A 10,960-nucleotide genomic window follows, 5' to 3' on the forward strand; every position below is an offset into this window, starting at 1 on the left:
ACATTAATATTTACCCGTTCATTTAACTTCGTTGTATAAATCTTTCTTCAAAACGTTCACATCGATCATATATACCTAATTCGTTATTCCTAATCCGAACTGTTTCGTCAGATTCCTGTTCCAATCTTCGCGTTCATTATCATAATGACCAAGCAATGGCAAAACAAAATAAACTTACAAAGAACTTTATTAATGAAAAGTAAAGTTTGTTTTATTTAACAACGCCACTAGAGCACATTGATTTTTTATCTTATCATCGGCTATTGGACGTCAAACATATGGTCATTCTGACACTGTTTTTTTAAAGGAAACCCGCTGTCGCCACATAGGCTACTCTTTTGCGACAGGCAGCAAAGGAACTTTTATTTGCGCTTCCCACAGGCAGGCTAGCACAAACCATGGCCTTTGTTGAACCAGTTATGGATCACTGGTCGGTGCAAGTGGTTTACACCTACCCATTGAGCCTTCCGGAGCACTCACTCAGGGTTTAAAGTCGGTATCTGGATTAAAAAGCCCATGCCTCGACTGGGATCCGAACCCAGTACCTACCAGCCTGTAGACCGATGGCCTAACCACTACGCCACCGAGGCCAGTTTTATTTATGAAATATCAAATGTAATTACAATATTTCACATGACCTTAATTTGAATCCCATGCATACCCACGAATATATGGGCTAAATCAAGTGTCATTGAATAACATAAAACATGTGAAAAAAGGTTTGTTTTGTTTAACGATACCACTAGAGCACACTGATTTATTAATCATCGGCTATTGGATGTCAAACATTTGGTCATTTGGACTTATAGTCTTTGAGAGGAAACCCGCTACATTTTTTTCATTAGTAGCAAGGGATCTTTTATATGCACCAACCCACAGACAGGATACCACATACCACGACCTTTGATATACCAGTCATTATGCACTGGCTGGAACGAGAAATAGCCAAATGGCCCACCGACGGGGATCGATCCCAAACCGACCGCGCATCAAGCGAGCACTTTACCACTGAGGCTACGCCCCGCCCCTAAAACAGGTTAATGCACGGAGCTATTACGTAGCTTCTCAAGATTACGTCATTAGTTGGTCAAATGATTACACGCACAATATACTTAATCCTATTCAATTTTTAATGATTGGCTTATATTCTATAATACTACACAATTAAATATAACATATGTGACAAATCTTTACAATAATTATACAAAGTTGTATGCACAATAAACTGAATTCTGATTCAGTTGTTAAACCTGTTTTGTATTCCAATGTTTACATTAATTTACATACGGTACAGTTAGGTTACTCTACACACTATATTTAAGTCTATTCAATCCTTACATTAGTTGATAATGAAATATATGTATTGTCTTTTATACACATTTCCATGCATAATGTATTGAAACTGATTCAGTCGTTACAATACAACAGGTGTACACGTTTATACACAGCTGTATAGACTACAGAATATGTCAATACCGATTAACGCACCGAATCAGTATTTTGTATTATATTATTTACTTAGTCGTATGCACAATATATCCGAACTTATTCACTCATCATTTCACTCGGTTATTCTGGGCGTTACTGGATCAATCGATTCCGGAGCGGTTTTCCCACCATACGGAGAATTATCCATCGTTTCTGGAGCCTCCTTTTCTTCCGGTTGTCCCCCTTCCGTCTGTTCCTCACTCGCTGCACAGTTGTCGGTTTCGGAAATTGGCGGGAGTTTTGATGAGTGATGTTGTGACGTCGCGTCCTCTGCACTGTCGACCTCGTCGACTTTCCTAGGAGATTCGATGGGAGGCAGACGGCGGGGGACTGAGGTCTCTCCGTCAGTTTCCTGGATGATGAGGTTGCTGGGGCTGATCAAATCTCTGTCAAACGGAACTCCGATCTTGTTGTCATCGACTTGCACCACGACCGTTTCGTCGTGTTTCTGGGACAGTTCGCCGGACGCGCTCGCAGATGCCTCCGCCCCAGGATCCACCTTTCCGGTTTGACAGTCGCAGCACGCCTTCCAGAACCTCAGACAGCAAATCTTAGTACGTCCGAGAAACACGCAAGACCTGGTGCCACACACTTGCAGGCCTCGTAAGAAACTGTTGACACAGTTGAGACAGCCTCCACGTGTTGGCCTCCCACATTTACACTTGAAACGCTTCGCACGATCTCTTCCGAGAAAAAACACGCAAAACACTACGATAAGTATTATCAAAACGATGACCGCAAAGGAGATTCCCGCCGCCATAGCCCCAACACTGGCTTTCGAAGTCGGTGTGGTCGTTGTAGGCACTGTAAAACAGGGGGAGTAATGCAAAATGTAGTAGTTTGAAGCAGTGTAATAATTTTTTTAAATCTTCAAACCAAAATGTTCTAAAAAAAAAGAAGAAAAAAAAAGCCACAACTATTCTATCACTTTTTAATTGGCCTAGGAGTTACTGTTATTTTTGCAGCTGGGCGTTTAGGAATGGGTTTGCTGAATTTCGGTAGCTTTTCTTGTGGCGTAAGTTTTGTTTTTGTGTTTGTTTCTGCTTTGATGTTCAGTTTTACCACGGAAGAAGCCACGCCTGTATTGGGACCAGAACCCTTGTTATTGGGAACAGGACTAATGACATTAGCAGTCCGGTCGAGCCGTGACTTCTTCTTTTGGTCCCGGTTCCAAAAGAAAAAGAGCACAACTACAGCCACCATTGCAATAACGACGAGCAAAGCCACACTGACTCCAGCAGCTATCCCAGCAGTAGAGGCTTTAGAAACCCCGGCAGGATCTGGAACTGGAACAGACAAGTAGGATACTAAGCTAAACTTCCGGTCACGTGGCAGCTTTAATATGCTAACTAGTGTTTTAACACAGACCAAACGTTTCCGAAACACTTTTTAATATACGAATATATATATATATATATATATATATATATATATATATATATATATATATATATATATATATATATATATATATTAGAAAACCCAAAAACATTCTTACAATAAGATGGCATGTACTTAAATAAAATGCATTGACTGACAGAAATAAGACCTTCTTGGCCAAGAATAAAATAGTTCTATTTGAACAGTATAGATTACAAAGCAACAAAGCGAGCAACGAAAAATAATGAATATTCTAAGAAACTAAAAATATGAAAGGTGCGAAAAGCGTGCAACGAACACACATGGTAGCAGTGGTAATTAAATGTTAGACATTTCGAAATGGAGAACTTATATTTCCCTTACTAGAATAAACCATAAACATAAAACAGAATTAGTGGATAACCTTATTGTGTTTTCCGATTTGCCGGAATTTAGTTTTAATGGCGACGCGTTACAATTTCATTTTGTGATCTTTGTCATATTTTCTGTGTATCCAAGGAAGGAATAGACTGTTTTGTATAAAAATACACTGGACTATTTTGAACTGAGATACAACCTTTGTTCGGTTTGAAATGGCGACATACTGTGGTAGGAACTTGTTGCTGTATTTTTTTTTTTTTTTACTCAAGCTGAATGATTTAATATTGTGATCAAAATGTATAATGATGTATAATACCATTTCCAATTTTATTTTGACCAATAATGTATAATGTTCAATGTTTAGTATCGTACCTTCTACGGAAATGTGACTGAAATCAGTCCTCGTGTTTAAGTCCAGACATGGTGCTTATTAAACTTTTACAGTCTAGATTCGAGACTCTAATAAAGTCTGAGACACTAATGTCATGACAAATTTTATTCGTGTGACGTCATTAGAGATTGAGTCTGGACTAAAGGTTTTATAAGCAAGGACCCAGACTGAACATGATTGCGTAATTTTTAGACTACGTGTTATTTGTATAGGCAAGTAAAGACTTAATGAAGGTTTGATTTAGTAAACTAGTACGGAGCGGCAGTCCTCTTTTGGCAGTGCAAGATGATTAAATATCCAGTAAAGAATCGACCAATATTTTGTCAAATACCCGTTGGACTCTGCATTGTGCAGAAATACGGCCCTGATCATGTATTACGATTTTGTCGTTCCTGATTAATGCTGATCTCATTATCAGTCAAATTCCTATCAATATTACTTAAGTATACAAAAATATATAAGACTGCATGAATGAATTCATCACGCGAGAACAAAAGTTCACATCGGCTATTGGGTGTCAAACAAAAGTAAGGTGAAAACCCCCCAAAGAACCCCCACCCTCAAAATAATAATCTGAACAACAAACCTATAATCGTTATCAAAATCGTATCTTCTAACAAGTCGAATTGGCATTAGTTTGCCAAGGTTAAGAATGTGTTTACGAATCTGCCTTTTTGAAAAATGCATTTTCAAACATATTTTTAACTTCTTTAGAGATAATAAAATCATAACACAGTTCCAATCTGGTTTCATTCCTGATGATTCAACAGTTAACCAACATTGATTTTTATCACTTCATTTGTCAGGAAATGGATGGAGGGATAGAGGTCAGAGCAGTATTCTGTGATATAAGTAAAGCATGTGATAGGGTCTGGCATAAGGGAACTAATTCACAAATTGGAATCTGTTGGAATAAATGGTAAACTGCTAAATGGTTTGAAAGCTATTTGTTTGGTCGTAAACAGTGTGTAGTAATACATGGTCATTCATCGAGTGCAAAAGAAATTCCTTCTGGTGTCCTTCAGGGTTCTGTGCTTGGTCCAATCTTGTTCTTGATTTATATCAATGATATTGTAAATGGAATTACATTAAAAATACGACTTTTTGCTGACGATACCTCTCTTTGTATCTCAGTAAAACCCCCAGAGGCCTGTGCAAATATTCTTAAAAGAGATCTTGAGCAAATTAATACTTGGGCTAAAACGTGGTTGGTTAACGTTAGTCCAGAAAAACTAATAAAACTATCATATCTAGTCGCAAATGTTCTGCTACAAATAATCCACTCCTATGTTTAGATAGTGTACAGATATCGGAAGTTGAATCTCATAAGCATCTGGGCCTGACATTTCAACGAATCAGGAGACTGCAATTATCACATAAACAGTCTTATCGATAAAACAAGTATAATGATAAACTGCCTCAGGTCTTTTAAATGTCTTTCTAGAAAGTCGTTAGAAATAATAAATGTCATTTATTCTTCCAGTATTTGATTATGCTGATACTATTTGGGATAACTCTTGCTTTCAGCTGACCTTGAAAATATTCAGTTTGATGCTTTTAGAACAATTTTTGGTGCTGTTTTTTTTATAAAGAAACCGGTTTCGCACCACTCTTAAAAAGGCGTGAACAACACAAATTATGCATGATGTTTAAACTGTCAAATAACTTGTTACCTACTTATTTCGCTCTTCATTTACCACGACCTATCGATGAAACAAATTTATACTCTTTGCGTAATGCAGATCACTTGAATACTTACTTTTGTCGTAAAATGCTCTTTACAAATTCGTTCTTTCCTTCGTCAGTTAAATTATGGAATAATAACGTCTTCTAACATCAAAAATCATTAACTAGGTTCAAACATGCAACTAATGTAACTGAACCTATTCCATCATACTTTTATTATGGTAAAAGACGTCAGCAAATACTACACTGTCGACTTAGAATGGGTATCAGTAACCTAAATGGTCATAAATTTAAGCGTCATCTCTTAGATAATCCAAAATGTGCTTGTGGGCATCATGTGAAAGATGCTAAACATTTCTTGTGTCAGTGCCCTCTGTTCAGGATGCATCGAATTACCCATTTACAGAAATATCTACATGTTAATCATAACATTTTACTATTTGGTGATCTACACTCAACTAATCAGGAAAGGAAGAAAAGGAAGGAAATGTTTTATTTAACGACGCATTCAACACATTTTAATTACGGTTATATGACGTTGGAAAGAATATAGACATTTTAAAATCCGTTCATGACTTTATTGTAAGCACTAAACGTTTTGAAACTTAATAGCACTGTTACATTTCTCTACCTGTCTTATTTCTCTGTACGTTCTTTTCCTTTCTGTAGCTCACTTTTATTTTAATTATCTACTATTATGTTTTATTATTGTTAGTTATTATATGTACTTAGTCTGCCATCTTGTCACAGCTTGCTTGTAAAAACAAATGTAGGAAAAGGTCCTAATATAGGCTTGTAGCTTGTCGACCAATCCCACCAGGAAAAAAATGGAATAAATATTGTTTAAACTGATCTCCGTCATTTGTTTCGTCTCCAGGACAACTGCCACTCCCAGGGCACTACATTCTTACGAAGCTTGCAGGAAGGCTGCCACCCAAAACTTAAACAATTAATTAATACTGACATAACAAAGCAGGAAGAAAAATACATAGCAGAATTCGACTATAAAAAACCTACTAACTATACACAAATCAGAAGACATTTAAAAAAAAAAAGCCATAGCAGATTAAAAGTCGGAATATATATATGTCCGCCCTTCACCATCCCCTATCCCCTCCCCCATCGACTCCAAATTCAGGCCAATTATTGCTGGACTAGAATGTACTACGCATTGACTTAGTAATATTTTATATATTGTGCTAAAACCTCTTATTCAGCATATCCCAAATCATGTCAAAAATTATTTCGACTTTTTAAACTTTATCCCTAAAGAAGTACCAGATCAAACACTGCTTGTTACAGATGATATTGAATCCACGTTATAGTACAAGCAGCATTCACCATGACCTTAGTATTAAATACTGGTTGGGAAAACATCCAAAACAAATTAATGAGAGATTTGAAAAATAACTTATATTAAAGTCAGTAGAATTTATATTAGAAAATAACTTCTTCAAATTCGATAACTATTCCTAGCTTTAGACACGGGACAGCAATAGGGACACAAATGGTTATGACTCCGATATATCCTATTTTAGTTCTAGCTTTATTGGGAGAAAATCTATACCCAAACATTTAAAATGAATTTATCAAAGACATATATTGGTCATTAAAGACAAAAATAACAGTCAGTCCAAATGTGTTTTTTAAGCCAACAAACGCCACAAAAAAATCTTAATTTCTTTAAAGTTCTCACCAACTCCATACTAAAGTTAATGTACCATACTGTCTTGCCACGTGCGTTTATACGATGGTATCCAACCCAGAAGTAAGACTAATCAGATTACACGAACAAGTACAAACAAGGGACTATATATATATATATATATATATATATATATATATATACATATATATATATACATATATATATACATATAGATATACATATAGATATACATATAGATATACATATACATATATAATATACATATATAAATACATATACATATACATATACATATATATATATATATATATATATATATATATATATTGGCTGAAATTCCTGCAAATAATGCCATACCGAATCATAACCTACCGGACCAAACATGATCATAATTGATAAACTTAAAATAATTGATGGTTCGACAGTCGACGGGTCGGCAGTCAGTAAGATTTACCGGCCCCAGAAAATGTTGACCTGCAAAACTTGGTCGGGACGCCGGTATTTCGACCACTGATCGTTTCGATAAATCTTAAGAGTAATTTGTACTATTAGAAATGTTTCACACACACACAAAATAAGTCGAAACAGACCCTCTCTTCTTTCTCCTCCACCTCAGTGTGTGCATTGTCAGTGTACTCTGACGGTGCGCCACATTTTGGTGGAGTGTAAGCATCTTAAAGAAACTCGAAAAGATATATTTGGACCACGAAATGTGATGGAATCCTTTCGATTCCATCCAGAACTTAGTTTACTGTTTCTACGTGATACTGACCTTTATTGTAAATTTTAATATTATTTATCTGTGATACTAGTATTTGCATTTTGCACAGTTCTTTACACTGTGTTTTAATTTAATTGTTGAATTTTTATATTGATGTTGATCATCACATTGTTTCTGCATTTACCATAGTTTGACACCCAGTAGCCGATGTATTTTCCGTGCTGGGGTGTCGTTAAACATTCATTCATTGATTCATTCATTCATTCTTTCTCTTTTTTATTTTTGGATTGATGTTGTAAAATGCTCCAAATTATATAAATTTTCGGCTGAGCAGTTACTTTTGTTTTATTTTGGTGTGTTGACATTTTAACCAGGCTTTCGTTTTCACTAAATGGTATTCCAAATCCCACCCCCTTTGTTTTGGGTACAAACTCTTGTGGCTCTGACACAACGAGCGTGTTTGAACCGTAATTGGATGTAAGCACGGTAATCCAGGTCTACCTACCTACCTACCTACGTAACTAACTACATAACTACCTACAGTCAGTAGAGTCTTTTATTTCCATCTCTTCAAGTGTTTTAGGGTAAGTCAATGGAAGCCGATGTGTTATTCTGCTATTATTAAATGATACAAGGCCTGGTGCTTATAAAACCTTTAGAATCTAGAATCGAGACTAATAGAGTCTGAGACACCAATGGCATGACAACGTCATACAAATTGTATGCGTGTGACGTCATTAGAGATTGAGTTTTATAGGCACGAAGACTGAAAACTAAACCTTTTAGCTAGATTTGTTTGTTTTAATTTAGCCATAATTAATTAGAATATCTGATTCATATGGCTGTTTTTACGTCATATCTCCAAACCTCACATATACTGAACACCACAAGAAACGCAAATCAGGGTTATTGTCAGTTTGTAATTAGACCAGGTTTTCTTGATTACAAACATTCAAAAATTAGCACGCGTAGTAATAACTGTATTGAAGATAATTGCGTTTTAAATGTTTGTTTATACAGATTGTACTGACTTGCGCAATACATAATTATATTCCTAAGTATCAGATAAATATATGACAAATATTGTAAAAAAAATTAAATTATTGAATTGTATAAAGTATGTTAAACTAGCACTTGGATATAGATCTGCTACCTACCAGCTGTTTGTGTATGTATGTATGTATGTATGTATGTATGTATTTATGTATGTGAGACTAAATGCTTCTATATTGTTAACTAGTTTTGTAAATTGTTGTATATTGGCCAATGGCCAACATACAGAAATTACTAGATGACTCAGTTATATGAAATGATAAACGGTATATCCTGAATCTCAATATGTGTTAATTTGTTTGAAAAAATAAATTTAATGTTATATCTGAAAAATGTATTCACGTTTATTTTGGTGTTCAGTATACATATTATCACCGAGAAGGTCTAACTTTTACTTATGTTTATATCAGTAAGCTTTTGTCTCGATTTACCTTTAGTCTTTATGATAGTGAAAAATATCGGAAGAAGTCACATGTGTGTTCACCTTTTTTGTAACGAAGTTTTGTTTTTTTTCCATGGGGTATTGTTGTACAAGAAAAATCTATATATTTTAACAGTGGTTAACATTGACTTGGATTGACACTGAATAATTTCAAGTACTTGAAGTTTGTGAAAATCCACATGTGATTAATTTGAATGAAATAAACTATTATTCATGATCAAAATTGTATCTCTGCATAATGCAGAGTCGAATGGGCATTTTCCAAGGTTGATTTCATTAATCTCGATCTAATGCTACATCTATAGGAGGACAGCCACTCCCCATGAGATCATTTACTGGACAATACATCCCTCTGGCATCGATTAAAGAGGACTGCCACTCGCAAACGACCATTGGTCTCAAATACTTTTTAGTAATACATTAAAATCAAACCTTAATTGCATTCGGCAGAGTAGTGAGCATTAAATACAGGGAGTTGGTAGTATATTTGCTAAATAGAAATGTAGAAAACTAATGTATTGAAAACAACATAAACATTAGCATCCCACACCATAAATATTAGATACTATATAATAAAGCAGTTGAAATAAAACATTTTTTTTTTTTAAATTCATAGTTTGGTGAAATCGGAGCTATGACTAGCTTAAAATAATAAGGGGTGGCAAGAAAAAACGAATCTGAGAACAGCAATACAGGGTTTTATGCAACTAAACAGAAATTGCATTTTTAAACTAAAAAGCACAATTGTCACCCGACCTACCCTACAACTAAATATAAATTGCACTTTTAAACTAAAAAGGGCACATGTCTCATCAGCCCACCCTCAGCTAGGTATTAATGTATACACCCACACAGTAATAACACGTTTTAATATGATTAAATAATGTTGTTAAAATGAGTAACACGATTGTTATAATGACCAATTCACACATTAGTAATGTTAATAAGATAGGATAGAAGTTGCATTCATCTTATATAGGCTACCTACAGCCACAGAACAAAAAAGTGGACAAGAAAAACACCCAACAACATACACAGCGGGGAAACATGTTTATATTAACTGAATCATGAGGCATGTTTTGTTGTTGTATGTTGGGGGGGGGGGGGGGGGGGGTGTCGTTTTTTGTTTTTTTTCCAGCGGGGGTATGTTTGCATCGATTATGTCAGCAACTGCAAAGCATGGCAACTCCACACCATGATTTATTTTGAACAGGAGATGTTAATCGTTCATTTGATTCGACTAATAGTAGTATTTAATAATTATTCATCAATATTAAAAATAAATAAAGCTATGCCTAGTTTATTTCTAAACGATCGACCTACTGTAACGTATTACTATATACATGTATATTTCAGATGACGCCATATAATTTACTATTCGTTTATCAACCAGAATTATGTTACCATTAGAACAATTTCACATAAATTAGTGTTCATTTTCAACCAGTGCTATGTTACTATTGGGACAATTTCACATAAATTACTGTTCATTTTCAACCAGTGCTATGTTACTATTGGGACAATTTCACATAATTTACTGTTCATTTGTCAACCAAGGCTATGTTACCAATAGACAGATTTCACCAAACATGCTGTTCGTTTATCACCGAGGACTATGGTATTAATCCAAATAATGATACATTGGCGATTATACAATTAAACATATTAGTAACATAACTTGAGCGTTTCTTTTGGTGTACAGTATATCACTGTAATTTCTGTAATCTCAAACACTCATAATTTTAGTGATACTTGACGTTAAAATATCTC

General features: G+C 35.1%; 1 protein-coding gene across 1 annotated transcript in view; it reads right to left on the reverse strand.

Moving 5' to 3' along the window:
• Positions 1-988: 988 nt before the first annotated feature.
• LOC121374013 overlaps positions 989-10,960 on the reverse strand; it is a 13,293-nt gene continuing 3,321 nt past the window's right edge. The window contains exon 5 of the mRNA XM_041500885.1: positions 989-2,292. Coding sequence (XP_041356819.1) covers positions 1,562-2,292 — 731 coding nt within the window. The 3' untranslated portion in view covers positions 989-1,561. The remainder of the gene's footprint in view (positions 2,293-10,960) is intronic.

The sequence above is a fragment of the Gigantopelta aegis genome, chromosome 6 (genome assembly GCF_016097555.1).
Source record: "Gigantopelta aegis isolate Gae_Host chromosome 6, Gae_host_genome, whole genome shotgun sequence".
NCBI lineage: Eukaryota > Metazoa > Mollusca > Gastropoda > Neomphalida > Peltospiridae > Gigantopelta > Gigantopelta aegis.